Here is a 24,594-nt window from a genome sequence, read left to right as displayed (position 1 = left end):
GATGGCTCACGCCTGTAATCCCAGCACTTTGGGAGGCCCAGGCTGGCAGATCACAAGGTCAGGAGATCGAGACCATCCTGCCTAACACGGTGAAACCCTGTCTCTACTAAAAATACAAAAAATTAGCCAGGCGTGGTGGCACATGTCTACAGTCCCAGCTACTTAGGAGGGTGAGGCAGGAGAATCACTTGAACCTAGGAGGTGGAGGTTGCGGTGAGCCGAGATCATGTCACCGCACTCCAGCCTGGGTGACAGAATGAGACTCCATCTCGAAAAACAAAAGAAAATTACCTATAGTAAAACTCTGAGGGAAAAAAATATCAGGGCCCACTAGGAAAAAAGGTCTATGTTGTTTAAAAAAAGTCATATTTATTTTTTCCTTATAAAATGGTTAATTCTAGATCCATAATTTCATAAACACACAATTATATAGTCTTTTATAAGTAGCAAATTAATAAAAGATAAAGCTCCTATGTATTAAATGTTTTATTCCCTACAAAAATTTATGTTTTCACCAAAGCCTGACTCTGCCTACAGGAGCGAGTCATACAGAATTAATGAATGCCATATATCATTCTTAACATGGCAGAAAACAGGTTGAGAGAGGCTGGCTTGGAGAACTCAGTCTGAAATTCAGCTCTGACACCCTTTCCTCTGAGAGACAAGTTATTAACACCCTCGACAGAACTTATTATCTCTATCTGCTTTTTTTTTTTTTAGAAAAGACTATCCTAGAATTAATGACATTTGTATCACAACTTTAAGTATCCTACTGTCTTCTCTGGTAGATCAAGGGCTCCCTGAAAAGGAAGGACCTTCACCTTCCATTCTATGGTGCTCCATAAACCTTTGTGCAAGGAGCATTGTTTGTGATGCATTCCCCTGCAATCACACTTAGGTACGTATTAGGGATAATTTACAGATAAATTTCCCCCAATTCATCATGTATTTTAAGCATAACCACTAAAGGTCATTTTCTTCCAATTTTTTTTTTTCTTTCTTTTTTTTTTTTTTTTTTTGCCAAATCTTACCCCCAATTTTATGGTGGAAATAATAGCTAACTCAGAAAACTGTTCTTTGGCCAAGTTAAAAGACAATGCCAGCAATTCATGTATAGTTGAGTTATGAACGTCAGATTTTGAAATAAACGCAGATTTTGAAAGACTATGTGGGGAAAAAAGTGCTATGAGTACAAGATGCTGTGGACATGGAAGCATTTACAACAGAAAAGAGTGCACTGAAGCCTTTAGCTGGATATTTCAAGGACTTTTCAAAAGGACGCATAAGAACTTTCCAAACAGTTGCTGTTTATCTTCATGACAAATTAGCACAATTTTTGGTTAGTTTTTGTCTACTCTGTTTGCTTCAAGAAGTTTACTACTACTGATTATATATAGATTTTACTTGGCATCTAGCTGATAGAAAATAAAGCTATAATTCAAATAGGGGAGTACTGTTCTGAAATGTTTTCACTTGAATACACAATAAGAAAGCTTTCACTTTATGTTCTTTCCATTTCTACTCCCTGTGCACAGGGGATTAGACTCTCATCTCTGGTCTTCTGGGCAGAATATCCTGAGTTATCTGGCTGACCAGCCATAGTCCTGGGCTTTCCAGGACTCTCTGCCCTTCTCCCACCCCCATTTAAAAAAATATAACCAACGAACATTATGTTTTGTATTACAGAGTTACATCTCTTCCAGCACACTGTAAGCAGCCTAGGGGCAGGGACAGCAGTGGAGCATCATGCAGCCTCTGCATGAAACTGGCATTGGGGAGAACAACGTTTACTTTGCCAGCAGGGACAGTAGTAACTGCCATTGACATTACGTCCAACAGTGTCACTTTGTAAAGATAGTTCCTTATCTATTTATAAAGAGTTATTTACCTTTTATAAAGATAGTTCATTCTACTTTGTAAGAACACTATTATACTACTCATTAAGTTTGTATTTATGAAGTTATCCTGAGTTGTTATACATTTAGATATTAGTTTCTTCTCATTTTTAAACGTCAAGGTAAAAATATGCATTACTGTAACAATAAAATTGCAAATATAACAAAAAATAAGATGCAAAAGATATGAAGATACATCACATCAGCTGAAATGAGCTGGACTCTAGTAAACTGGCTGATGGCTGACTATACTGATTGCTGCAGTCATTGTACTGCATGAGCAACCTTGGAGAACATGGCTATTAAGAACAGTGATTTTCATAATGCATCATAATTAGTATCAAATTTCAGATACATAGAATGCATGTACACAATTTGCTTTATATATTTTTTCTTTCTAAGCTGCCAAGCAGTCTCTAGACCTCTTGTGGACTGCCAATGTGGAAACCATTGTTGTAAGATAGCATTGCTCCCTTTTAGAAATGAAATATGGGGTTGAGCTGGAACTCTACGCTCAGATCCTCTGGAACCTTGGCTGTACAACTCTACTGTGCTCTCTTAATTGGTGAAATATTAGCTAATGAATATCTACTCATCCTTCCTTTCACACACAAATCCATGAATGTAATATTATTCCCAGTCCTAACTTCTTAGAGTAGAAAGACTTGTAGGGTGATGTATGACTTACTGTGTACAGGAACATTTACATATGGATTTCTAGATACCTTACTGGAGGAGAGAAAAACAAAAACAACCCTTTCAAACTGAAATAGAAGATATTTGTTTGTAGTAACGTGGAATAAAACAAATTCCTTTCTTTCTGAAGACCAACCAATTATTATTTGTTTGCTTCTGTTAGGTGAGCCCTAATATCTTCAAGTTGCTTTATAATATTTGTTATTAATTTTATGTTAAATTAACATATATTCTGAGACTTTCTGAGTGATATCCACAATAGTCTTTGATCCCATAAATGAATACTCTTGCAGATTAAAAAAATCCAAGCAAGAATCACTGTCTTAGAACCAAGTTATACATTTAGATATAAAATTATGTGGGAAGTGTTTCATAAACTCAGTTCTGTAATACAGTTGTTGCTGTTTTTGTTATTATTACTAAGCATTTTATGTTAAAAGTTAATTTAACTTTAATAACAACATTTTAAAATTAATTTTAGAAACTAGCTGTCAGGGCCAAAGTGGTTTGACTCTTGTGTTAAGGTAATAATGATGATTTAGAGTGAGGGCTTTTTTTTTTTTTTTTGAGATGTAGTTTCGCTCTAGTTGCCCAGGATGGAGTGCAGTGGCATGATCTCGGCTCACCACAACCTCTGCCTCCCGGATTCATGTGATTCTCCCACCTCAGCCTCCCAAGTAGCTGGGATTACAGGTATGTGCCACCACGCATGGCTAATTTTGTATTTTTAGTAGAGACGGGGTTTCTCCATGTTGGTGAGGCTGGTCTCAAACTCCCAACCTCAGGTGGTCCACCTGCCTCGGCCTCCCAAAGTGCTGGGATTACAGGTGTGAGAGTGAGTGCTTTTTAATCATTATGGCTTCTTCAATTTACTGTCTTCATTACTATGAGAATGATCAGAGTCATTTTGGACTCAGCTTTCCAACTGGAGACATGGCCAACCTCTCATCTACTTCTGGCAATCAGCATTCACATCTCTGTCACCGACTGTCACAAGACCTTGGCCTGGCATGTTTGAAAATCCCATGGCTGGGGAGGGTGATATGGGAATCTGGTAGTTCTGATATTGTTGGACTAATTTTAAAATAGACCATATAAAGTTCATATAAAAGCCAGAGGGAGGAGCTAAACTGGAAATCCTGGCAAAATGAGTTGCTCAGATGCTAACAGTGCTGGAATGGACACACTGGGAGCAATCTGTGGTTTTGGCCATTTCCTCCTGAGATTTGAGTGGAAGTTTGGAATAGCCTCTAGTGACCCACATGTTTTAATGAAGACTGTATTTTCTTTCATAAATGAAACTTTCTTTTTGTCTCTCTGTTTTTAAAATTTATTTACTAGCAATTAGAAGTGGCTTCTTCTCACCTTTAGTGCTTCCATGCCAGCCTGGATGACAGGAGCAAAGACAGTCTCATTTTCATTAGAGTCTGCAAACATGTCTGGAATCTGGTCCAACAAACTATAAGACATGAGTAAGCAAAAGGTTTGAAATGTTTAGCATATTTTAATAAACTTCAAGCAATAAATCACTGACATTTCAAGCCTAAACACATATGGTATTTATTTGACACCAACACCTATAGGTAATTTTTCCTTAGGAAATGATATCTTAGCGTGGCTTGGCACCAAAATCTATGATTTGAATGGAACATTTACAAAATCATTCTTTGTAGATATTTTTTCTATTCACTGCATTACTGATCTCTTAGACCATAAATTATTGGAACAGTGGCTACATCTTCAGTTATTACCATCATCATTGAATACATTCATCCATATACAGGAAAGAGCTGCCTTGCGATACCTTTCCAGAAAAAGAGGAAGAACCGATAGGTCTGAATATGAGTATTTTAAAAATTCTTTCTCTTAGATACTGGTCTATATTTTAAAAAGACAGACTTAACATAAATGATAGAGTTTTATAATCCATGTCTTGAAACCCCCTTGCTAATGATAAAACAATGTATGATTGAATCAAAACACAGTGCAATTAAAGACAGACACCTGATTTACTTTTAAATTATAAAACACTTGATATTTACTTATGAATCACAGATTGGGATTCTTGATAGTTGACAAGGAAACCATCCAACAAAGGAACAAAGACTTCTCCAACATCAGTCACCACCATCATCTGAGGCTGGGCCAGATTACTCTTCACATTAAAGAAATGGAGAACTTTGTTATACGTGATAAAACCCACTCGAATTGCAGACGTCTCTTCTTGCTCTTCCCTGTAAGGAAAAAAAAAAAAAGCAAAACGTGTTTGAGATGCTTTATAAATTTAGATGAAAAGGAGGTTTCTATCTGAAATTCAGTAAGTGTGTCTTCTATAAAATACATAAAAACATGTTTAAAGTTTTTGTCTTACTTTCTGTTACCAAGTGTAAACAATACTAGTCACAGCAATGGGGGATAGGAGTTACCACAAAAATAAACAAACTGATAAGGAAAAAAATCCTCAAAATTCTAGGTAAAAATCAAGTAAATACTTGTTCATATTTCTGTAACATATTTATTTTCAGTCTATAGAAAACAATAATGCTTGTTTCATGAATAAGCTAGGCTTATTACATTCCTTATAAACAAGGCTCTCTCAAAAGTCACCAGAAGGTCAGAAGAACAAATGGAATATTTGAAGCAAGGGATGAGGAAGCCACACTCATATTACTAACAGGACAGCTGCTTTTATTGAGAAAACACTTGCTCCTCTTCTCTGATTCTTTTCTTATATATCAGATAATCTCAACAGAAAACAGGCTAGATTTGGGGAACTATATACCTTATAAACACGTAGTATAAACATATAAAATGTTACATTTATAAAATGACAGTGTAATTGTTATTAGGTGACCATTTATGATGGTCATGGCGAAGCACTAAAAAGCTCCAAAGCTCCAAAACCGTAACAAAAAGTAGATTTTTTTTTAAGGAATTCCAAAATGAGGCCTTAGTATTCCTGTAAGTATAAAGGCATGAATGTTCTCATTCCAGTCTATAGTCTATAGTAAGTACCTTCAGAATTTCATGGTCTAAACTTTAGTTTCATGTTTGTTGAATGCATCGTACAGTCTATTTTTCTCTCCTCTAAAAGAAAACACGTAGATACTATTGATGCTCTTACTAATTTTCAATGGAGAATATTACATAGTGCTCAATGGTTAAGGGAAAGACACAAAACATACATGCCACTTTCTTTGACCATTAGATGTCAGCATAACTTATTTTGATTAAAGGACAACTTTTTTGAAAAGGAACCTGGTTTGCCCAGCTTCTAAATTTTGCATATGGCCTAAAGAGTTACTTGAGTACAAGGGAGCGGAAAATGGAAGTATCTAGATGGAAGTGTCTCAAGTTCAAATTGCTGATTCTGCTGCAGACTTACCGATTTCTTTGATATGTCAACAGAGTACAGGCTGATAAGGTACTGACTCTGAACTGTGTTTTCTTCTCTACTTCCTTCACTAACTGAGGGTATTTGTTCTTCACTGGGCAGTTTAAATAGATTCTCATAATCCCTTCCAAAAGCACTTGGAAACTGTTTATATTCTGAACACTTGCAAAGCTTTCAGAAATGAGGATCCTATTCTTTCTAACTACACATACACAGACACTCACACACACCTCAATTATCCTAAATGGTGCAACTTTATGCAACTAACCACTATGCTATACTGCATCCATACTCACCCCAACCCCCACCCGATTCATTTGAATCTTACTCTTCAAAACCAAGTGCAAATTCTTCCTCCTCTGTGAAATCTCCCTGATGCTACCAATTAGAAGTAATTTCCTCTTCTAAACACTTACAAATAATTCTCACTGGGCTCTTAGCATAAGGTACCTTTTAGTTACAAGTCCTTAACTACATGCTAATAAAGGGCAGGACCCAAAGCTTATGTTATCTGTTCCCTGCGGATCGAGTACAATGTGGGGAATTCGATATTTTATTGAGGTTGATTATCATGATGGTGAAAAACTGGATTTGGGATGTCAAGTTAGAGCCCCAACTGATAACCCAATAGTATACATTTCTTCCCAACTCCAGTTTAGTGATGTCACCCTGATAGTTTAGAACCAGCCTGGCTAGAAGCACTGACACCATGGATTGAGCTAACACTACAAATTAAGGCTTTATTTTTTTGAGAGCTTACCAGCACACCACTAGTTAAGCTCTCATTTCCCAGTAAAACTTTTTATGACATTAAGTGAAAAATATCCCAGCAAATCACAAAGGGCTTTTATTCTCTTTTAATAGTTAATTTAGAAATAACTAAGGCAAAAGACACAAAAGAAAATCTACAGAGGAAAATCTAGATTACTATTTCCCATTGGATTTGAACATTTTCAACTGACAGGAAAGGAGTATCCTGGGATTCACAGGGTTCACTTAAGATCTAAATTAACATTTTCTAAAAGCATCTAATCAGAACATCCTACATTATTGCAAAATATTAGTACTGGTCTCCATGGGAACTTTTTTTATTATTTGTTTGAGAAACAGAACTGTCCTAAAATTTTCTTCAATGGTATAACTGCCTTATTAAATCATATCCAAAAGAAAACTAATTTTCAGCCTCTCCTTCCTATTAATTCTAGACAAGTTTTGTGAAGTTATATAAGAGATTTCATAAAGATTAATATGTTGATGTTCTTTTTTTCAATGATTACTTCTCTCAATACTTGCCCCATCATCATTTTAATGGAATGAACCTGACAGAGCAATACTGATGACATTAGTAACTAGATGAACCAGAAAATTTTAAGATCAAGCATTTGGAACATTTTAGTTACAGCAGCATTAAAAACAAACAGACAAAAAAAAAAAAAGGCAAAATAACTAAAGAGCTTGATCTGAATAACAGATGAAACATTTCAAAACTTTTCTTTCCTGTTCCAGAGAAGTCAGAAAAGTCTGGCGACCTTGAAAGGCCAAAGGTATAAATTCAAAGTTAAATAGTAAAGAATGAGGCCTTCCTTTTTCAAAAGATCAGCTAAGAGATGAACACACCCTAAGATGTTGATCAAGACTTCAGACTGTGCTTTTTAAAAAGCTGTTTGGCAAGTAGATCAAATGGATGACAATCTTACCTTAAAAAACAATAAAGTTACACACATGCACAGCACGAAATAAATTTCAGGGGAGAAGAAACAACCAGATTTGTTTTAAAAGATAAAGGAGAAAAAGGTAATTGGCTTGAATAAAATCTTTTAAAAGAGAGATCGCCAATAGTGGCAGAGAATAACCAACAGTATCCTTTTATTTTTTCCTCCTATCTTTTGCCAAAGTCACACATCTGTGCTCCAATGGGACATAAAGTTATAATGACACCAAAGGAAAGAGTGTGATTTCATAACTTATATCAACAGGCTGTTAGCTTCATATCACCAGCGTTGATAAGGAACAAGGGACTGCTGAAGTAACTGTCTAGGGTAATAGATTAGCCTAAGTTGAACCAGTTTGAGAGAAGGAAAAGAGAGAAAGACCATTTCCAGAAATTAGAGTAGTTTTCCTTCATGCTAGTCAAGTTCAAATTCAGATTAAACCAACCCTGTGAGAGAGTTCTGTAATAAAATACATCATATTCAGCAGAAAATTCATACTTCTCAAATTTCCTTAAGAATAGGGTAAGGGAAACTACAGTCGCAAACACATCTGCAGGCATCAGACGCCTTTCTTATGCCACCATCTTCAACTTGCTCCCAGCTCATTCTTCATTTTAGAATTTAGTTTGAAATTGCCTTGGTGTTTTTTAAACATCCCCACTGCTTTTCCAAACCATCTTCGAAAATATTATGACTTCAGCTTCACAGATACAAACAAAAGTACTCCTGGGAGGTCCAGAGTTCATTTGTCTGAGCCTCACATCTCCCAAAGCACCAGTCATATGTGCAAAGAATACAGAGGAATGGGCACCCAAAGATTCATGGAGCTCTAAGGGCTGAAGCCAACACCCCACCCTCCAGAAAAACATCCTTTTCCAGAACAAGGATTGTTGATGTTCAGGGAGACAGGTTGGGGGTGGGATACGTAGGGACTAGGTTACAGATAACATTTCCCAGCCTGTTCATATTTCCTTGCATGAGGGATGGCATTCTCCGTGCTCATGAATCTCCTTACTAGATGTTATTCCTCATCCTAAACAACTAGTTTTTATAAGATAATTTTAAAATAGCCACGTTTGATATTAGTTTTAGGAGAGGCAATAAGAGAGAAAAATAAAAGGATAGTGCTAGTTATTCCCTGCTAGTTTCCAAATACCTCTCTTAAAAGCTTTTATCAAGCCAAGATACATTTTTTTCCTCTTTATTTTTCAAAACAAATCTGATTGTTTTTTCTCCCCTGAAATTTGTTTTGGGCTGTGTATATGTGTAACTTTACATTTCTTATGGTAAGACTGCCATCAGTTTGATTTACTTCTTTGTATTAAAGCAGGTAATATACCCAACAGCTTTTTTAAAGCATAGTCTGAAGTCTTGACTAAGGTCTAAGGTATGTTCATCTGTTAGCTATTAGAATTAGTTTTTCACCTTTCCTTGCTGCCCTCTTGCAATGGCAAGGAATGTGGTGCACCTCAGGCTGGTAAGTTACAGGACACAGAGGCAGTAAAGCTGCAAATGGGTTGGACAGCTTATCATAAGGGCAAAAGGAAACTGCTTAAAAATCTACCATCTCTGCCATAAGACAACAGTTCAGTTTCCCGTCATCCCTTTGAACTCTGCCATGCTCAGCAACTACTAGTTTCCACTGGAAAATCAATGCTTTGAAAAGTGAATAACACATCCAAAGTCTTTCCCACCACACTGTTGGGATTCTTCTTATAATTTATAATGTACTTTGAATGTCTTTTACCATAGCATTTTTTTTTATCAGTTTCTTTTGCCTTGTACAAATGATCACTCTAACTTTCTATGGACTCAAAACAATGGTGCTGTTTGATTTATGACTAATTACCCAATGTCCTCATTAGCAAAAAATATCAATTGGTCATTCAGCACTTATCTTCTGGCCAATAAATTAATTAGGCAATAATGTATAAGTTGTAAAAAGAATGACAATTCCCTTACTTTGGAATTTTTTCCAGCATGGTCTTCAATTCTTCACATATGAGCTTGACAAGTCCATTCTTTATGTTGCTATACGAAACATCAATCATGAAGATAAAGGCTGGTGGGTTGGGAGGCTTATTCTTCTATAGGAAAGCAAACACATCACATAAATAGATACAAAGTAAATACATTGCATAATCAAATGTCAATACTCATTAGAAACTCTTGAAAGTTATCAGATGTTTCATTTAATATTTAGGATATACCATCTGTGGAATTAAATCATTTTTTCCAGAATATCTGAGCATCTGGTTTCAGATGCTATTAAAAAGATAAAAGAAGTTGTTTATTTTCCAGGGTATGACCTGGGTCAGTATTGAATTAGACACCATTATGACATCTAGCACAGAAGGTTCACTTTTGCAAAGCTTTACTATTACAGTTGCTGAAGGGAAAGTACAGAATTATGGCCAGACTTGCTTGTAACACTCTGCCTTACAGGTCGAAATATGTTTGGCACACTAACAAATTATGCTAAAAAAGAATACATATAATAGTGTTTGTTTTTGAAACTGTAATAAAACTTCATTAACTTGGATGTCACTGTTTTAGACTCTCTTCTTCTATCAGCTCTTTCCATTTTAAAGATATGAAATTGTTTATGAAAATATAACTGTATACTTTTTTAAAAACTGTACTATATTTTTAAGTACTGACCTAGTTTTTTACATGTTTGCGGTAACACAGAATGTCAGGCCTTTTCTTTATCTGTTTAAAATAATCACCGTGACATAAAGCAGCTGCTATGAACATGTTTTTTAGTTGTTGGTCCCTTTACTGGCTGGTGTTCAAACAGCTTTTAGGAAGTGATCCTTCAGTTGTATCTTACAAAATATTTAGAAAAGAGAGCCACAGGCAAACAACTTTAGTGACCTACATACAGAATAAAGAATTTAGACCAACTTAATTTTTAACTTTATAATAAATCACAAAAATTTTCTAAAATTGCATTTTAATTATTTTAAAATTAGATGACAATGTCTGTAAATTATCTTACTGATTCATTCTATATCCACTACAAGGCTAGAGATAACTTTTAAAAATAAAATCCTTCATTTTAAATAAAAACAAATTATAGGACTTAAAAATCATCATCCTGAAAACTTCAAGCCTTTGCCAAAATCAGACCAACAAAGAAATGAAGGAATTCTGCTATGTGAATAATTTTTATTGCAAATCATTCCTGATTCACACCTACTTTAATTCACAGCATAGACTTATGCTGATTTACAATGGGTGAAAATAACAACCATTTCCATTAGTTAAACCAAAACCTCTTTGTGACAAACCCAAGTGTGCTGTACCATTCTTTTAATCTCTTCTATCAGCATTACCAATTCCTCATGGAATATTTTCCATATCTCCAATTTGCACATTTCTACAGCAGTGCTTCACTATAACTGGTTTTTGAAATATTCAAAATTAATTCATCGTTCCTTTAAATCACATTCTCTTCCCACTTCTCTATATGGGAATAACGTCACTCAAGGCTTCAAAGTGTGAAATTAGATTTGGCTGTTCCTTTTCCTTCAATAACTGAGTCCCATTGTTTTCACTTTCAGAATGATTCTTTAACGATGTTTTGGCCCATCCCTACTCTTAACTATCTGAAAGCTTGTCATCTTGTGCCTAGATAACTGTCATGGCTTCATCATTAGCTTTCTTAATCTATTTCTCTACCCATTCAATCCAGCTGGCTTTGTCTAGCCAAGCTTAACATGTATGTACTCTATAAAATGCTGGTTTTCCATGCCACCTTACTAAAACTGCTCTCTTAAAGGTCAATGAACCATCCAGATGGCAAACTACAGTGACTTGAAATAAAAATCCAGCTCTTATCCTAGATCTCTTCTATCTCTTTGCAACTTTAGGCACACCAGACCACTTTGGCTCTCTTAGCTGCCAGGACACTGAAGCATCATTTCCTCTCCCAGTTCTCTAACTGTTGCTTCTGTTTTTCATTTTCTCATCTTTATCCAACTTCTCTCCTCCCACCCATGTCCATCACAGAAATCTCGTTCATTTGCTCAGTTTTAACCAGCACCTCTATATAGGCAACTCTTCAAATTCTCTCTCATCATGATTTCTTTTGAGCTCAAGACCAGCATTCCAATTAACCTACAGCACACATCCACATAAAAGTTCTGCCAGCACATTAGACTCAAAATTTTAAGAGATTATGACAACATCTCTCCAGCTATACTGGTCTTTCCTACAAGAAACTTATAAAAAAAAACACAATAAGCTAAAATAACCTGGGCTTGAAATCTCACTGTTGCCATGGACTTGTCCACCTCACTTAGCATCCACAACCAGTTAAGTGTGAAGGCCCACGTGGCTCTTCTAGTTCCAGCAGCCAAATTTAGATCCTCAATTTCTCTCTTTTTCTATTATTTTTAATTGTGGCAAAGAAAACATAAAAATTGCCATCTTAACCATTTCAAATGTACAGTTCAGTGGCACTAAGTGCACTCACAGTGCTGTGCAACCATTACCACCATCCATCACAGAATGCTTTTCAGCTTGCAAAACTGAAACTATAACCATTAAACAACCTCTGTTTCTTCTCTCCAGCACCTGGCAATCACCATCCCACGTTCTGTCTCTATGAATTTGACTACTCTACATACCTCATATAGAATCATTCCATATTTATCCTTTTTGTGGCTGGCTCATTTTACTTAGTATAACATCCTCAACATTCATCCATGTTGTAGCATGGGTCAGACCTTTCTTCCTTTTTGAGGCTGAGTGATATTCCATTGTACGTATATACCACATTTTGCTTATCCATTCTTCTTCCATAGACACCTGGTTGCTTCCTCCTTTTGGCTATTGTGAATACCGCTGCTATGAACATGGATATGCAAATATCTTTTTGAGACTCTGCTTTCAATTATTTTGGGTATATACACAGAAGTGAAACTGCTAGGTCATACGGTAATTCAATATTTTTTGTTGTTTAAAGAAGTCTCGCACTGTCACCTGGGCTGGAGTGCAGTGCTGTGATCTCGGCTCAGTGCAACCTCCACCTCCCGGGTTCAAGTGATTCTCCTGCCTCAGCATCCCAAATAGCTGGGATTACAGGTGCTCACCACCAATGCCAGCTAATTTTTTTTTAAAATTTTTAGTAGAGATTTTAGTTGGCCAGGCTGGTCTCAAACTCCTGACCTCGTGATCTGCCCGCCTTGGCCTCCTGAAGTGCTGGGATTACAGGCATGAGCCACCGCGCCTGACCGGTAATTCTATTTTTAATTTTTGGGGGAATTATCATACTACCCTCATTTTCTCATAGTTGGACAACTACATTAATTTCTAATGCTCCCTTGCCTCTAATCTCTCCTCTCATTATACAGACTGCTATCAGAATAAACTGTCTGATGCTCAATACAGATCACAATGCTTCCTTCTCTGAGAATAGGAAATTTACTAAGTCCTCAGAGCCAAGCACAGAGCATGGCACCACAAAGAGTGCTCATTAACTGTTGACTGAGTGAATGAACGCATGGATGAATGAATGGAACAACTCCACCTTCACCTTTAATTGTCCTCATGGCCTACTGAATTAACATAAGTTCTTCAATGGCCTGACATTCAAGACTTACCATGATATTCATTTAACAAACATGTATAAAAACCTAAGAAATCAAAGATCAATGCTGGACCCAGGGGAAAATAAAAAGATAGACTGTGTCTCAAAACAATGTCCCAGCTTTACTTCCCATTATTCCCAATACACATTCTCCCAACAATTTAAATAGTTTACATTTCCAAAATATCTCCTGTCCAAAAGTCACAGACTAGCGGGCCTAAGCCAAGAATTTGGCTGGAAAAGTGTTTTGTTTGGCATAGTGTTTGAAAAAATATTTGAATTTGAATATGTTTTGAGGGAAGGGGGAATATACTCTCTAATTATCCTGGTCCACGTCACTTCATCTACAATGTATGCCTAGCCCCCTAAAGAAATCTGAGTAAATTGTCAATATGTTTGTGAAACTGTTTCTGCTCACTGTCCTAGTTCCCATGTCCAGGCTCATAGTTTAATCAGCTCAAATGTCACTTCCTCTATGAAGCCTTCCCAATCCTGTTTTCTTATGGCACTATGATTATTCTATTCTTACGGCATTTATCATATTTGAGTTTATATGAAAACTATAGACATTTCTTATCAGGTCTATACATTGTAAGTACCTTGAGAGCAGGTTTATTATCTTGCTAATTTTGTTATGCCTTACAGCACACAGACAAGTACCTTAGACGTGTTAGGCATCTGGTAATGTCAAAGTGAATTAAAATTAAGTGAAGAGACTACATTTTTGTTCAGAAAAAAAAAAAGCTGACTTGGATGGTTACTTCACATTTCAAGTACACTTTACATGCAGATCTATTCCATAAACTTATTAATGATAAACTCTCAGTTATATGACAAAGCTGAGGCCTTTTTTTTCTGAGGGAACTCCAGGATGATTGTGTTAATACTTGCTCATGTATACACAGTGTACTGATTAGAGAATAGGGCTTCTGTGATCACACAGATATGGTTTTCAGTCTGGCTCCATTACTTTCTGGATGTATGGCCTGAAGCTGGCACTTATGCAGTCTCTAAGCCTGTTTCCTCAAGTAATGATGGTACGCACCACATGGGTTCACCGTGAGGACTAAATGATACAATACATAGAAAGAATTTAGCCTACAGCTTGGCACATGGTAAATGTTCAATAAAGTTAATTTTACTATCTAAAATCAACGTTAAGATGAACCCAGATGAATAGGAAAATGTGATTTTGTAATTCCTCTTTCCAAGTGCATGGTGTAAAAAATACATGTACAAATTAAATAAGCTTTTCATTGTCTGAATAGCTAAGCCAACTCATTATTATACTTTATTTACATTTTAAATTATAATTAAATTTGAAGATGTTTACAGCATATTTATTATGAACTCTACTCTACTTGGAATAATAAACGGAAGATTATGCTTACAAAAAGTTCTTCAAAATGCACAATTTTTATTTGGTTCCTTGCCTGGCTGGGTGAGATTTCCCATCAATTAGACTTCTGGAATATTTCCAGATAACAGAGTTTGAAGATACTAAGACTTTTGTTCCCAGAAACAGATTTGACTCTCTGCCTAAGTTACTACTAAAAAAGCATATAATCAAGATCATGTCGCTTTTTTGGCAGAGAACTAGAAACTGAGAGCAGGGTTAGATTTATACTACGGTTGCAAAGACCGGCGAATAAATTTTCCATCATTAGTCACAATGGCTTTCTTACATTTAATTAAAACATTAAATGTTTGCATGTTGCCCAATGATTCTCCTTCAGTTAACAGCAGTTAGGAACAAATAAACTGTCCAAAAATCACTGTATTTTAGGACATGCTTCTTGCCTAAAATAAAGCATTTGTACCAAAAATATTCCTAAATTTCCCCAAGTATGTTCAGATGTTGCAACATCTTAAACTAATAAAGCATCACGTTTTCTTTAACAACTAGTTCTACGTAATATATTGCAAAATAATCATATAAAGCAGTAAAATAAATGCAATAAGTTATGTTAATGGAAAAAATTTTAAGAGCCAGTCAATTGAAAAAAATTCTAGTTAGGAAAAATGTTCATTATCATCTATACTCAATACATGACTGCTCCCCTTGCAAACATCTATGAAAGAAATCTGTGGGTCAGAAGCTGTTTTCTGGGAATTGGGCATTAGCAGGCACTCATTTTTAGAAGAGAAAATAAGAAAATAAGTTAGAATGACCCTGTTTCTTCAAGTCCACACATGGTGCTTCAGATATGCGCTGAAATCTGAATGATACGCAAGAAGTTGTGATTTTCAAATCAGTGAAGAATTTTAAAGCCTTGCAAGGTACCCATAATGGTGTCATTGTGACACTGGACAAGGGAAATGGCTAGTCCTGGGAATAGTAATACCCGCAAACTCATTGTTTTATTCATTCCACATACACTGATCAACTACCTATCCCATGGCAGATAGTGTGGTAAATGTCACAATGATGACTAGATATCAGAATCTAAGAAGACAGCAGACATGTAGAAGGTTTAAATTCCATGGGGATAAATGCTAAAATAGAGATACAGACCAAATTCCATGAAAAAACAGAAGCTATAGTAAATAATTACCATGATAAAGACAGAGAAAGTTGCAAATGCATATACACAATTAAAATTTCAGCCAGGCATTACAGAATAGGGAGGGGTTTGCCAGTTGGGGTATGTATAGATGTGACAGGAGAATGGAAAGATACTCTGGTCAAATGAACATCTGGTATAAAGGCATGGAGTTGTCAAAGGGGCTGAGTTCAGAGTATGTGGTGAAAAGTTTTGTATAACTGAAGATACAGCTGAGGTGATAGTTTGGGGGGCAATGCTTAATGGCCTTATAAAGAAAGCTAAATTTTTTTTAATTTAATTTTTTAGAAAAGAAATAACCAATAGAGGTTTATGGGAGGCAGTGAGTGTGGGGGCATGTCTCACGGTGACATTATAGAGCAGGAAAATCAAAGGCCAGGATCTCAGCCTGCTGAGATCGACAGAGTAAGGGGGATTCTGAGAGTCCAAACCATCGTGGTAGCAACAGGAGTGAAGGTAGGTACAGAAACACGTCAATAGTCCTACTAACCATTTTGGTTGAGCTTTTCTCTTGGAAGGGAAGTTTTTCTGAGACTCTTTACAAAATAAGGGAGGCAAAGGCACTGTACGGAACTACTGCATTAAGAACCAGGTATATTCTGTCTGGCAAGGACATAACAGATTATTGTTTTCTATTTCTGACACCACATTTCAGTTTTTAAAAATAATTCCTCCAGTAGATGGTTTGGCAGTTGAATCATGTTAACAACCTAGGAGATGGGATCTGTGTCTTAGGCATTTCTACCACTCCATGGTACCACCAAAATGCTTTGTTTGTGAATCAAGAGTCAGTTCTTTACATATGAAAGTTATTCACTTGAATTTAACATCAATGTATAAACACTTGAAGTTCTGGGAACACTTACTCTGCAATAATCCAAAGTGGCAACATATTCATAAGATCCTAGAGATAACTCTGGTTTCTCATAGTGATCCAGTCTTCTTCCAATGTGGTCCAGATGTTGGAAATAGAATGGTGGAACTAATAAAAACAAAATAGGAAAGAAAATATTTTGTTTTCATAAACACAGACAATTTAATAAGTTCTCAAAATTTATTATGAGAGGAAAGGAGTATCTGGAAAAATGTACTTTAAAGCTGGAATGTAGTATATCGTAAATACCTACTATTTTAAAAACATGTCTTGGAAAAGAGGAGGGTTCTTATTCTATAAGTTATTGATGACAAAGAACATTTATGATTTAGACCATCCTAGAGAAACAGGGTATAAAAGTATTGGTGTTTTTAAGTTGTCACAACCCAAATTCAATTGTCCCCATTTTATTACCTCTTTTAAAAATAATTCTGACTTTTCTAACTATTTGAATTTTTAATATACCTAACAGAAATAAACATTCGTTATTTGAACTATACTATGAACTACAATATTTATTATGCTTTAATTAAGAGATGTCTTCACCCATGTGGAGTTTGCATGGTAATCTTTTAATGTTTGGGCTTAAGAGTGGAGAGGATTACTGTATTAGGGAAAGACTACACCACTAAGATCTCAGCTAAGGAACTTTAATTTGATTCAAATGTCGAAGAAGGTTAGTTCTGGCAAAGATCTGGAAGTCATCCAATAGCACAGGAACACTTATGAGTCACATACTGAACACTTGGACAAATATGGCCTGGTATCTCTGTAAAAACGAACTCCTGTTGCCTTGAGATTAATAGGGCTGGCTACTAAACCACTGCCAATAAAATATTTAGAAAAACTACCAATGCTCTGGTTTTAAACTTTTTGTAAAGAACAACATTACCATTTGTAAAAACCATACAAATAATGCTTCTTGTTTTTAAGCCAACAATTTGGCATTATTTCTTTTTAGCTGTGAAACTGACATAAGAATAACGAGACTGTTTTCTGAGGTTGTTCTTTTTAAAAACAAAAACCCCACTGAGGCTTGATTGTTCTACGTTGTTACTGTATCATGGCCATTTCTTTTAAAGTAAATTTTATAAGGTTCTTATGCACATATGGATCTCTGAATCTGGAAAATTCAACTTCTTGAAAAGATTACAGAAGTAGAAACTGACAGGCTCAGCTGTGGTAAGTAAACTTTGAGGGTCTTAAATTGCTATTTTGTTACATTTAGATGAGATGGAGGATGCTGCCTTGGCTATCTTAGAATGCATAGTACAGTAGTTTCCACATAGTATAACATACAATTCATTCACATCTACACACAGAAATGTAATATGTGAAATGTTTTCCCTTTAAATTTTATTTTATATTCATTACCATTTAATATTGTCTATCATCTTTTGTAAGCCAACATTCAAGTCATACCATAAATCATGTACTACCCTTTGGCCCCTGTCTTCCTGCATGTCTCTGACCACACATACTCCCTACTGGACAATCTCTGGACACTTTGCTAGGAAATAAGAGTGGAACCACTAAAGCAAGCTTGCTGGGTTCTTTCTAACTCCAACAAACCTCTGTCTTTGTTAAACCTAAAAGAAGACAGGTGTCAACATACATCTATGGGAGTCTGGCTTCCTTGTAGGGACACATATTTAAGCCTAGTATGAATAATTCTATTGGAAAATAAACATGGCAGCTTCCTAGGAATGGATACCTGAGGGAACATGATCTGCTGTGTTGAGACACAAGAATTCTGAGTCGTTTTTCTCTTCCTGGAAGTGGCTGGGCCTTTTAAGGCCCTGAGCCGACACTTTGGGTAGGAGGCGAAAGAGTCACAGCAAAGTGAAGATCCTTGCTGCTCTTCATGGTGGGTATGATTTTGGTCACCTTTCTAAGAAAGCTGGGGGCTTGGGTGAAGACATCTGAGGAGCTGGTGGGCTCGCTGGAGGACTTTGTCCAAATGCTTTGGGAGAAGCCTCTGTCCCTTCTCAGGAATTTTTCCTCTAAAACTAAAGCACAGAGAAATGAATTGCTACAGTGTTCCTGAAATCCAGGTCCCAAGACTGAATGATAGCCATGAATTTGGTTGCAGATTTCATCCAGGTTGAGAGAGGAAACAAGATCTTCCTTAGAAAGAGAAGTAAGGGTAAAGAACTAACAGAATCTGGTCTCAATGGGATATCCAATTTGCCCTGAGTGGAAACCATAGTTAATGCAAGGAGAGAGACGTACCAAGAGGCTTAGGCCATAGTCTGGGATGAGTCTAGAAGCCAATGATTCAACTCCACAGCAAGATGCGTTTTAAGAACTGACCAAAGGTCTGCATGAGAAGCAATCGCAAGGTCAGTCTCTGGAGCCCTAAGCTGGGTAAAGCCATGGACTGTGTGTGTGCGAGATAAGGTGGCAGGGAAATAAGAAGGCAAGCAGCGCTCTCCCACCAGAGAATGCTCACAGAGCCAAGATGCCATGAATGCAATGATGTAGGAGGAATACTGTCCCCAGCTCAGTTGGCATTAGGGAGTAGCCAGCACCCATGGGTAGAACCATGTGTTCACAGGCAGACAGTACTATATGTTCTTCAGATCTAATTACCTGCAGGGAAGCCTGTCTACAAAGATAAGAAACAGAAAAGAAAACTCATACTCTAACAATCATTACATGGTTCAAAAAAGTCAATGAATATGGGAATGTTCTCAGCCTCAGTATGTACCTCATTTAACAACAAATAATTAAAAGTACAGAGACATGTTATAAATGTGAAAACACTTTCAGCAACTTAGCAGTTTTCTTCAAAATCAGTAAATTCATAGTGGAATAAAACAAAATATAATGAATACGGGAATGCCCTTTTTAATAACGTTCTTTCCTCCTTAAACAATCCAACATTTACATCACAGTGAAAAAAATATCTATATAAGTGTTAAAGCCCTTGGTTATACCTAAGCTTTTCCTAAGTATCAATGAACTCATTTTCAAGAATAACCTTGAGAAGTGACAAAAGAGGAAAAGTCTCCCAAGTTTATCATCTGTAATCATAAGAAGTAAAAATCTTATTTTGTTTCCCACTGAGGCTTTGTGGAAGGGGATTAAGAAATAAAATTTTTCCCCCTACATTTGAGTTTTCTAAGAAACATTTCAACTTCCATGTGGGGCTCATGTAGTTACCTAAGGTTAAAAGGGGCTTAAATTTCCCAAATAGAGCTTGTCATAGTTGGTTTCCTTCTAGAGAATTATAAAGAAGGTACTGCTATATAGAAAAAAGAATGTATGCTTTTCCTAAACTAAGAAGTATAATACATTTTACTTAATAAAGAATTTCACAAAGAGCTTTTAATGGCACTGCTTACCATCATTCACACAGTTGCAAAATCCACACTGATATCTCCTTCCTCCTTCAATGAACTGCATAAATGGGCACATGTAGGCCTTGCACCTGTTGCATCTGACTGGTCCACTCTCGCCGTGATTTACCAAGTAAAGGGGACTCTATGGAGAAGCAAGAAAAATTAAATGAACAGGTGAGTATAGGATTTCTAGGTACTATAATTTGGAAAGTCTTTTAATGGCACTTTTTTTTTTTTTTGAGACAGAGTCTTGCTCTGTCACCCAGGCTAGAGTGCAATGGCATGTTTGCTCACTGCAACCTCCGCCTATAGGGTTCAAGCGATTCTCCCGCCTCAGCCTCCCGAGTGGCTGTGATTATAGGTGCCTGCCACCATGCCTGGCTAATTTTTGTATTTTTAGTAGAGACGAGGTTTCGCCATGTTGGCCAGGCTTGTCTCGACTCCTGACCGCAGGTGATCCACCCACCCTGGCCTCCCAAAGTGCTGGGATTACAGGCACAAGCCACTGCACCTGGCCTAGTGGCAATTTTTAAGGAACTCAGCTCTTAGCTTTTGCCCCAGGACAGTAAAGATGTCTTTATTGGTAACATATGAATTCAAAGCCATAAGATGTTGTCCAGAATACCCAAACAAAAGTTAATTTGAGTTTATCTCATTTATAAGGATATATCAATATATGTATATTTATGTCTATGTGCGTAAGCATATTTGCCAATATGTGTGTGGAGAGAGAACGTATAGTGATGGTAATAACACCTAATTATTCTTACGTTAAAAACATTCTAGACAACTTATGTCACACATTTTGCTAAGTTTCTTCATAGATTATAAATAAAGAGAGTTGGGTCTGATTTTAAAAGTTCTAGTTTGCATAGCAGTATGCTGTCTACGTAGTTCCCCCAAAGCACATTGACTATTTCTTCAAAAATGCAGCTATTTGAAGAAATATGCAATAATGTTCATTTATTTAGGCAAGGAGGTCGATTCTACCTTTTCTGTTAGTTTATCAGAAAAAAATGTTTTACAGAATACTCACAGTGTAGCTGGCCATGCTTTGCCAGAACTGAAAAAAATAAATCATTCAATTGCTTCTTCCTCATAAACATACATAGAAAGCATGATACATCTTTTACAGTTTAAAAGTAAAAAAGTTCAGCATTAAGTCTGCCTTCCCAACTCTTCTGGCTTTCGGGAGAAAGCCACAGAGGTACTTGTTTTTGTAAATCTCCTTAAAGATAACATTTAAAGAAAAGCTTGAGAATTGCAGGCTTCGGCATGTCAATTAAATTTTTCTTTACTGAAAAAGATATAAATAAAGCAGACTGCTTTTGAACCGAGGCCTGAAGAGCAGGAGGTCAGTGGGGTAGGGGCATCAGGCCATTTTCTGCTTCAGTCTTAGAAAACCGAGATCCCCCATTGTCCCTGCCCAGATGTTCAACGTGAAAGCTGAGGTTTCAGAAATCAGTTGGGAGGTCTCAGAGCAGGAAAAAACAGGTTTAACACAATACTCAAAAGAATCAGGGGAAGGATTTAATTTTTTTCTTTAATCATTCCCCTCTATTTCTGCACTGCCCTCTTCCCCACCTCTTGCCTCAAGAAAGCCAGAAGACGGATTGGATTTTCTTGTTTATGGTCGCTCTGATCCACAGCATGGGCCTGGCTCTGGTGCCCCACCGGTAGGGGTTGTGACAAGGATTAAATGAGTAATACATATGCAGTGCACAGCATTGTGCCTGGCAAAAAGTAGTTGGAAAATTTTTATCCACAACAGCCTTTCCTCTCTCAAAACCACTCAGCTCAGGACAGAGTCATCTTTGACAGGAGGGCAAGTATGAGATGGGCTTCAGGTCCTGAAGGCTACCTGGTCAGTTACTGTAAAAACATTATTGTAAAAATGATCTAGAAGACAGAGAATAAACTTTCAGGGGACTCTGATATACTCTAATGGTTAAAAGTTGAGAGGCAGAATGGATTTTTACAACACTCTAGGAATTTTATTTAAATACATAGTCACACATACAAATTCATATATCTGATGTATACACCACTCTTTCACACAAACTTTTTGTTAGAAAGGTATATAGTGACAAATGTTTGTTCTTTTCAGCTGGTAATAGGAAGAAATTATTTGAGGAGGCAAGAGAGAAGCAAAAGCATGCAGGTACAAAAAAAAAGACATTCTTAGAACAATAAGTGGAAAGCTAGAAGAGTAAGAAGCGGAAGACAACAAATATGTGCTGTTCAGGTAGCTTCCTCTGGATTAAAAGTACAATTACCAATCATGACTCCAGTTACTGCTCTGTTCCACAACTCCAACCTCTGAGATCAGGAGATGCTTTCAGAAGTTAAAACTGGGAGAAATTCTGCAGTTTCCATTCACTCAGCCAAGTTTACTTTTCTCATCCTTTTATTTTCAAAAAGTCCAAAGGCTGTAACAAATCCCCTGATTTTAGAAACCAAATATGATCCAATTATATGCTAGACAAGCCAAAAGTAATGGAAGCAAATTTGACCTTATTATCACTGATATCATTTGCTCAAAGCCAGACCCAGACTAAAATTACTGTGAAAACTGTCGGCAACGAACACCTATGCATTCCAGTCCTGGCAGATTCAAACTTGCAGGACTGAAAATGAATGTCTAACAAGAAACTGGAGTCAAGTCATGACTGTGTCTAGGCTATTAAATACACTTACGGTTTTTTCAATTTTCACTTTTTTAGAAACCAGATGATGGATAGGTAAGTAAGGTCTTCAGAAAACTGAGGTGACAGTAAAGAATGTTAAAAGCTTTTTAACTGTTTACATTTTATTTTCAGGCAACAGGGCAAGGGCTTCTAAATTACACTGGCTTGTTTCATCTCTCTCAGGCCATGTTGAAAAGCATCAAAGATTTCCCTTTGCACTCTCCAGATGTCAGCTTATCTGCAACACAGTAGTGTGCATGAGCTCATAAATAGCTAACCTTACTTTTATTTTGGGTTCGATCTTGGTGTGCATGGCTTTAAAAAAAAATCAAATTACTTTTCAAAAAATTGCCTAAGTTATCTTTTTTCCTTACCAAGGGAATTATATTTACTCAGAAATGTTGTCAGATTTTAAAAATTTTGTTTACAAATGTACTTTAATATTTAGCTCTTAGTATATCCCTGTCTGCCCTTTGTTTTCTGTTCTTAAGTGGAAAAGTGAAAGGAAAGAAAGACTGGCTATAAAAACCTCACCTGGCTATTGTTTGGTTCTGGCTCTGTGTGGCACGAGTTTACACAACATGAAAGTGATAGGGAGGCTGAGGAAAAATGTGAACCTTTTCCTTGTATTTTTGGATTAAGAGGGGTGTGCCAAATACTATGCTGATACTAATTTTAATAAAATTGCTTTAATTGAATAAAATGTATCTCTTGTGTATGTATGTAAACACTGGTTGATTTTGAACCACAAGTGAGAATATCATTCTAAGAAATGAGGCTTAGTACTAAAATGATATCCAACAATTAAGAAACAAAATGAAACAACTTTTGATTATTTTTCCATGTAAAAGAAGCAGACATCAAGATGTATCCACCAATGCCTTCTTAATACCACTAGTAAAATTTTAAAAGGCTTCTTATTTGAATACATTATCAGTTTTCCAAGTATTCTTGCCATTCTCTTGGGTAACTTTAACATTTGTACCACAGGTACCTTTGAGGGACTTACAGTGTAGCAGGGTAGAAAGACAGTTAACAAAAAAGTACACACAAATGCAATGAAAAAAACAGAGTATGAGGAGAAACAATACTTGGCAGAACATCATAAACAAGAGCACTTTTTAAAGCTCTTTTCAGCTCAGAAAGGCGATGTTAAACTATTCACAGATTGTATTTCCAAAACAAACACAGATGCTCAAAGAAAATAAAGTACAGTGTAGAAAGACCCATCATGAAAAATCTGTATCAAGTTTGTAGGCTGTGTGTATTTTTGTTTTGGCATCTATATTATTAAGAAAAATTTGAATACCCAAGCCTGGCTACAGTATTTCTGTTTTAGGAAAGTAATGAACTGCAGTGTGGAATTAAAGAAAGCAGCTAAATACCAAAGTGTTTTTATCCCATAGATCCAATAGGTGGCACTGTGCAACTAAAAATTAAAGCTATATTTACCTTATCAGTAGGCAAGAAAACAACCAAGATAATCATGCTACATTCATTACATGTAACTCTAATAACTTTTAACTGAACTTGCTTTTCTCGAAGAAACTTTTGATAATGGTTTAAAAATATTCTGGGCCAAACAAAATACAAATAAACATGGAATACAAGACTATTTTATGCATACATTGTATAGAAACTACAGAATGTGCCATATTTACTAATAGCCAAGAAAAACTTATTTTTAAAGTTCCTAATCCTCTGCCGACTTTCCTTGAGTATATGTAGGGAAACAGAGGTGCGGTTGGGATAGGGAGCCACAAAGTGGAGCAGGCAACCTAATGACGGCCTGGGAAGCAAAGAGAACAACGACGCGAATGCCCTGCTGCCAG

General features: G+C 36.4%; 1 protein-coding gene across 7 annotated transcripts in view; it reads right to left on the bottom strand.

Annotated features, from left to right (window-relative positions):
* The window catches only part of SEC24D (SEC24 homolog D, COPII coat complex component), a 115,634-nt gene that overhangs the window by 26,169 nt on the left and 64,871 nt on the right, over nucleotides 1-24,594 (bottom strand). For all 7 annotated transcript variants that reach the window (XM_055274720.2, XM_055274723.2, XM_055274719.2 and 4 more), the window contains exons 9-13: nucleotides 20,079-20,217; nucleotides 16,724-16,839; nucleotides 9,660-9,784; nucleotides 4,634-4,825; nucleotides 3,957-4,050 (exon numbers count right to left, since the gene is read on the bottom strand). In XM_055274720.2, coding sequence (XP_055130695.1) covers nucleotides 3,957-4,050; nucleotides 4,634-4,825; nucleotides 9,660-9,784; nucleotides 16,724-16,839; nucleotides 20,079-20,217 — 666 coding nt within the window. The remainder of the gene's footprint in view (nucleotides 1-3,956; nucleotides 4,051-4,633; nucleotides 4,826-9,659; nucleotides 9,785-16,723; nucleotides 16,840-20,078; nucleotides 20,218-24,594) is intronic.

The sequence above is a fragment of the Symphalangus syndactylus genome, chromosome 4 (genome assembly GCF_028878055.3).
Source record: "Symphalangus syndactylus isolate Jambi chromosome 4, NHGRI_mSymSyn1-v2.1_pri, whole genome shotgun sequence".
NCBI lineage: Eukaryota > Metazoa > Chordata > Mammalia > Primates > Hylobatidae > Symphalangus > Symphalangus syndactylus.
This window is presented reverse-complemented; position numbering and strand designations above follow the sequence as displayed.